The sequence below is a fragment of the Myotis davidii genome, unplaced genomic scaffold (assembly GCF_000327345.1).
Source record: "Myotis davidii unplaced genomic scaffold, ASM32734v1 scaffold812, whole genome shotgun sequence".
NCBI classification, from domain to species: domain Eukaryota; kingdom Metazoa; phylum Chordata; class Mammalia; order Chiroptera; family Vespertilionidae; genus Myotis; species Myotis davidii.
This window is the reverse complement of record NW_006284238.1, coordinates 3891067-3897223: the sequence shown is the minus strand read 5'-3', so window position 1 is coordinate 3897223 and position 6157 is coordinate 3891067. Positions and strand designations below refer to the sequence as shown.

The 6157-nt window shown below is 34.2% G+C and overlaps 1 protein-coding gene across 1 annotated transcript in view; it reads left to right on the top strand.

Annotated features, from left to right (window-relative positions):
* The first annotated feature begins 3181 nt into the window (after positions 1 to 3181).
* The window catches only part of TMEM232 (transmembrane protein 232), a 76533-nt gene continuing 73557 nt past the window's right edge, over positions 3182 to 6157 (top strand). Inside the window, exon 1 of the mRNA XM_006754268.2 lies at positions 3182 to 3407. Coding sequence (XP_006754331.1) covers positions 3376 to 3407 — 32 coding nt within the window. The 5' untranslated portion in view covers positions 3182 to 3375. The remainder of the gene's footprint in view (positions 3408 to 6157) is intronic.

Genomic DNA, 6157 nt, shown 5'->3' with positions numbered 1-6157 from the left:
GCAAAGTGTCCCCTCAGGAGCTCAACCGGGAGAACAGGAGTTCAATTGCTTGCTATGACATGTGCTGGCCACCAGAGGGCAGCACAAAACATGGCAGGTGACCAGCTGCGGTGGTGGGGCACTGAGGGAATGAGGGAAGGAGGAGGTGGAGCAGCGGGGAACCTGATCAGCCCTGATCACCAGCCAGGCCTAGGGACCCTATCCATGTATGAATTTTGTGCACTGGGCCTCTAGGTCTAATATAAAAGTGACAACATAACACTGTTTTCAGCCCAGCAGAGGATGGATCAAGTTTTCCGTGGGTTGGTGGTGGAAGGAGGAGCAGGGGCTGGAACATTAGTGCTTTGCCTTAGAGAAGCCCTGAAAGGAACTGACACCCATTGAACTTCTCACTGTCTACTAGACAGATCACCCTCTGCCATCTAAAGAACCCTTACAAAATTCTGAAAGGCAGTTATTATTAACTCTATATCACAATGAAATATAAGATGGGACTAAACCAAGCACCAAACATAAGCCTAGAGAATTTAAATTTTCCAAGTTTACATTCTTAACTAGTACATGGAAAAGCCAGACCTGATTTCAGATCTTTCTAACTACAAAGCCCATACTATTTCCTGGCTACTTTCTGTAGGAAAACAAATAAGCAAAACCTTTTAATAGATCCAGCAACGATGCATTTGACCCATATTTGAAATTATATGCCTTGGACATCAATGGGGGAGGGAGTAACTGGTATTTCAATCAGGGAACCATCATGAAAGGTGGGAATGCCATCATTTTGCTTTTTGGATCTACAACTTATCCAATTTGGGGGGAAGCAAACAAGAAGTCAAGACAGGAGAGAGCATTATGATTCTATAAAGCAGTGTAATGCTACCCTGGAAACAATGTGTTTTATCAGAAATTGTCATCAGAAGACATTATGTTTGCTATTTCATTCATTTATTCACAAATTTATTAATTTATCACTCTCTTAGTAATGGAAGAGCTCATAATAATAGGTCCTTGCACTACTATATGTTGCTATTGATATTGAAATAACCTTTTTTCATGAAAAATTAAGCCATGGAAGCTAAGCAGAATAAATAATCCAGGTATCATGATTACCATTTTCCAGATGAAACCAGACTTTGAGAAGGTAAATAATGTCCTCAAGGTCACAATAGGTACTAAGTGTCATAGACACAGTTTAATTTGTTTTCAATGAGAACTACTGATTAAGTTCTTTTTCTAAAACATGAAAAATAGGTTTTCTTTATAAATTTTAATATTGACTTTCCAGCATTTTGAGGCTCTCTTGAGTCTTCATTTCATATTTTAGTGCTTACCTATTTGCATGATTTTCTATGTATCCTATATAATAAAGAGCTAATATGCTAATTAGGTCAAATAGCCAAATGACCATCTGGATGACATTTTGGACAACTCTCTGGACAACCTTCTGGATGAAGCTAGGGCTGCAAGGGCCGGCTGAGGTGGCCAGGGCTGCAAGGGCTGGCCAAGGCAGCCAGGGCTGTGGGGTACTGCAAGGGCTGGCTGAGGCTGCGAGGGCCGGCGGAGGCAGCCGGGGCTGAGAGGGCTGGGCCCCTTGCACGAATTTTGTGCATTGGGCCTCTAGTTTTTTAATAATTTTTTTTGCATTTTATTTCCCATATTCAATGGCTTTTACAGTAATCCATATTTACTTACCTCCCTTTTCCTATTTTCCTTATTGCGCTAACCCTTTATTTTTTGAATCTTTATTATCGGATAGAGGCCCAGTGCACAAAACTTGTGCACTTGGGGGTGGAGTGGTCCCTCAGCCTGGCCTGTGCCCTCTCGCAGTCCAGGAGCCCTTGGGGGATGTCCAACTGCCTGGAGTGGGCCTTAGCCATCAGTCAGGCATTCTTAGCGCTGCCATGGAAGTGGGAGAGGCTCCTGCCACTGCCGCTGCACTTGCCAGCCATGAGCCCAGCTTCTGGCTGAGCAGTGCTTCCCCTGTGGGAGTGCACAGACCACCAGGGGGCAACTCCTGCATTGAGCATCTGCCCCCTGATGGTCAGTGCTCAGCATAGATATTGGTCATTTTGCTGTTTGATAGATTTGCATATTAGCCTTTTATTATATAGGATTGTTCTCATTTTTTTTCACAATAATTTTGTTTAAATAATACACTAGTCAATATTTAAACAGTATTTCATTGAGCCAAGCTTGATCTTGGAATCCTAAAGAGACTTAGTTAGTTGTTCATGTGCAAAAAGGCATTTTCCACTCCTTCATTTTCTACCACAAGATCGATAAGCATATAAAATGAATCTTTAGTGACTGGTAATAAACTGCATGAAGATTGATATCATTGAATAAAAAAACGTAAAAACTTAAATGCAAGGAGAACGTATATAATTTATTTGTGTGAGAGAATTCCTAACAGAAACCTATTCTGAACCTTATAAATAAGTATAATACATGACATTTTGGAACTTATATTTTCATTTGTTATTACCAATTTCAGCCAATGAAAATATTCCTTTAGACATTTCAAAAGAATATGTAATATAAAATCTGCCATGAAATTATTGAACATAAATAGGAAAATACAGAAAATAGAACTTTCCTGAGTAAAGATTGGATAAATATTGTAGAATTCTTATATTAGGTTTTTTTTTTGTTATTCAAACATGTTCAATTTAATCTAAATCTAAATCTAATCCTAGAACATCTTTAATGTAAGTTAAATACAAAGCCCTTTTTGCTTTTTTACTTAACACAAATTTTGTTCTATAGAATTTTCTGTTGATTCCAAGGAAAGTTTGGATTATACATAGAGAAGTGAAATTCTTATTTAATAAAATGCCTATATTTCTTCAACTGCTTGCTTAATTACTTATTAAATAAATACTATAAGTGGTTATGAAATTCTTGTGTGGGAAGTATGCAAATTTAAAATAAAAATTATATCACTATATTCAAAAATGTTATTTCAAAATTTTATTCTTGCTTAATTTTGAAAATGGTAATTATTTTAACATTTTTTTGGGAAACTACTATTTTATAAAGGCTTTTTTTATTTAACAGAAAGACTGCAACATTAGTCAAAGAAAACACACATACATTTTATTTTTTATTTAATAATATATCATTTTCCCTCCCATTTAATGCTATCTTAACTGGTTCCTTTTTCTTTTCTTTCAACAGGCTGAGTTAAATGACCCCACAGATCCTTTCACTAGAGTTTCATCAAATGCAGGGGATGAAATTTTCTCCAAATATATAGGATGGAGAGTTGCCAACATCCTTTCCAAACTATTCTTCCCCTCCACTGATATTCTTCCTTTGAAAAAACCATTGATAAAACCGCATAAAACTAAATATCTGTATAAAAAGCAAGATTCTATGAAGAAGAAAGTTCTACATTTTACTGTAAGGTAAAGTAAAGCACTATTCAAGATAGTGCTTTTATTCTAACACATTATATTTCAAAGTTATAGAAATTATTTATAATCATGTGCCACATTATTTAACTCAGTTTCTTTTTTTAAATTCAAATTTTGGCTCTAGTACCACCTAGGTATTCTATCAAGAGCAAGTATTCCCTTCTCAAAAATTATTTTGATTATTTAAAATATGTATTATTTTAAATAATTTTGATTATTCAAAATAGGTATTATTTTAAAATATAAATCAATGTTTTAATAAAGTGAAAGCTTCCCTCCCATCACTGACCTTCATTTGCCTAGTTTACCCCCCACCTCCTCTTATCATTAATTGCTTGTGAATCATTCCAGGTTCTACACAATCTAAATATAAGAAATTATAAGTAAATTTTAATTTTTTTCTCAATTTTTACATGAAAGTTGGTATACTACACATCTGTTGCATTTTTCACTTAATTTCATTTCTTAGAGAACTTTCTATGTCAGTACATAGAGCATTTTATCATTATTATGTTTTAATCAGTTATGATATTTTCCTTAGTAAGGATGCACTACAATTTATTGAACCAGTTGCCTTTTGGTTGGCATTTGGTCATTTTTTGATTGTCTACTACTACAGACTACCACAAAAGTAAACTTTCACATAGATATACTTTTCAATGTGGAATAATTGCCTGTAAGATGAATTCTCAGAAGTATAACTGCTGTGTCAGAAGGCAGATGCCTTTGTAACGTGGGTAGATATTTCCAAATTGCCTTTTAGTGGAGTTGTGCAAATTTAATATATCTTAGTGCCTGTCAATATATGAGACTGCCTAGTTTTTCTTTAGTATTTCCAATAGATGATGTTGACAACTTTGGGTTTTGACATTCTGAAAAGTATAGTTTTCAGAAGTAGCTTTCATTTTTGTTTTTCTTAAGATGAGTGTTTCAAACACCTCTTATATGTTAACGCCTTTTGTTTTTTCTTTATATGGGAATAACTCGTACTTATTTTGTCCATTTTTCTCTTGTGTTTTTGTCTTTTCTCTTCTCTGCTTTGCAAGAACTATTTGCCTATTAATCAATATGTCCTTTTGTTTATGGTTAGAATTACGAATGTTTATTTTTTGCACCATTTTTAATTTTTCTTTAAATTTTGTTTATAATATTTTGTTGCCATATAGTCATCTTTCTAAATAATAACATTTATCAAGTTTCACTATGTTTTAAGCATGTTTTAGATTAAAAATTTGTCACACTGTCTCCTGGTACTTTTAAGGACTCATTGCAAGCATTTTTAATCATTGGTCGAATGGAAGGGTTTTGTTGTTGTTGTTTTTGGTGTGAGGGATTGCTCCATGTGACCACTCACTTGTCCCAGCAATATTTATTGTCATCTATCTTTCTTCAATATTTTTTATTTTAATTGCTATCTTAATTAAAAACTGAATTCCAACTTATTTTTTCTATGTTCTAAAATAATTTCAGTAATTTAAATTATCTACTCTGTCAAACTTCGGTAGAATTCCCTCTTAGACTATCAGTACCTTATGCTTCTTCTAAGGGTAGCTCTCTGTCAAATTTTTCCATTTTATATGGGTATTGGCAAGGTTGTTATTCAATCATAATGTGCAAGAACAGCTAGATTAAGTTCTTATTTTTTGAGGCTCTTGCCATACAATTATTTGGAGTGTCAATTCTGAATGCCAGCCTCTTTTGAACTTTCTCTTTCTTCTTAAGTCAATTTTAGCATATTATGCTTTGGTCGAATATTATTTATTTCACTCCATTTTTCAGAATTTACCTAGCCATAATTGAACAAAGTAGTGTCTTAAGATTCCTTTCATTCTCTCTGTTTCAGTCATTATTCTCCTCTTAGCCAATTGTTATTCTGTAAATTTACATTTTGTCCCTTTATTTTCCTTCATTCATGTATTGAGTGTTTTATCTATTTTATATTATTTTTTTCAATGAACCAGATTTTGGATTCTAACTCATGTATGTTCTTATGTCTATTAATCTGTTACTGCTTCTATCCTTTGATCTATTTTGTGGTTGATTTTCTAATTTCTTGAAAGAGATGCTAAATCATTTGGAAAATTTTTTTTTAGCCTTTGTTTAAATCATTATGTGAGTTCCTAAATCATGGGTCTGTTGCTGCCCAATTATTGCAGGTATAATTATTGGATGGAGCAAGATTAGTAGGCAGGCTTTTCTTTTGTGCAGAGTCAACAGAAAAATAAACATGCTTGAGGGGAATTTTTACATAGATGTAAGCATTAAATTTTTTTTTTTAAATCAATGAGGAAGATTTGTAAATTTGAGATTAAGTATCACACAGCCTGAACTTTAGTAGTCTCAGGTACAGAACTAAACATTTAAAAATATTCTTCAGCATATATTATAAATATTTATAAAATTGCAATATGATCTGCCTGGTCAGTGTGGCTCAGTGGTTAAGCATCAACCCATGAACCAAGATGTCACCAGTTTGATTCCTGGTCAGGGCACATGCCCATTGCAGGCTCGATCCCCAGTTGGGGGCATGCAGGAAGCAGCTGATTGGTGATGTTTCTCTCATCATTGATGTTTCTATATCTTTTTCCCTCTCTCTCTAAAAATAAAAACATATAAAAAATTGCAATGTGATCAAGGTACAATGGAAATGCCAGCTTTAAATGTCATGGGTATTGAGATTTACTTTAGAATCCCCAAATGCCTCCTGTCTATTCTTAAGGGATTGCAGACAGAAGAAAAAT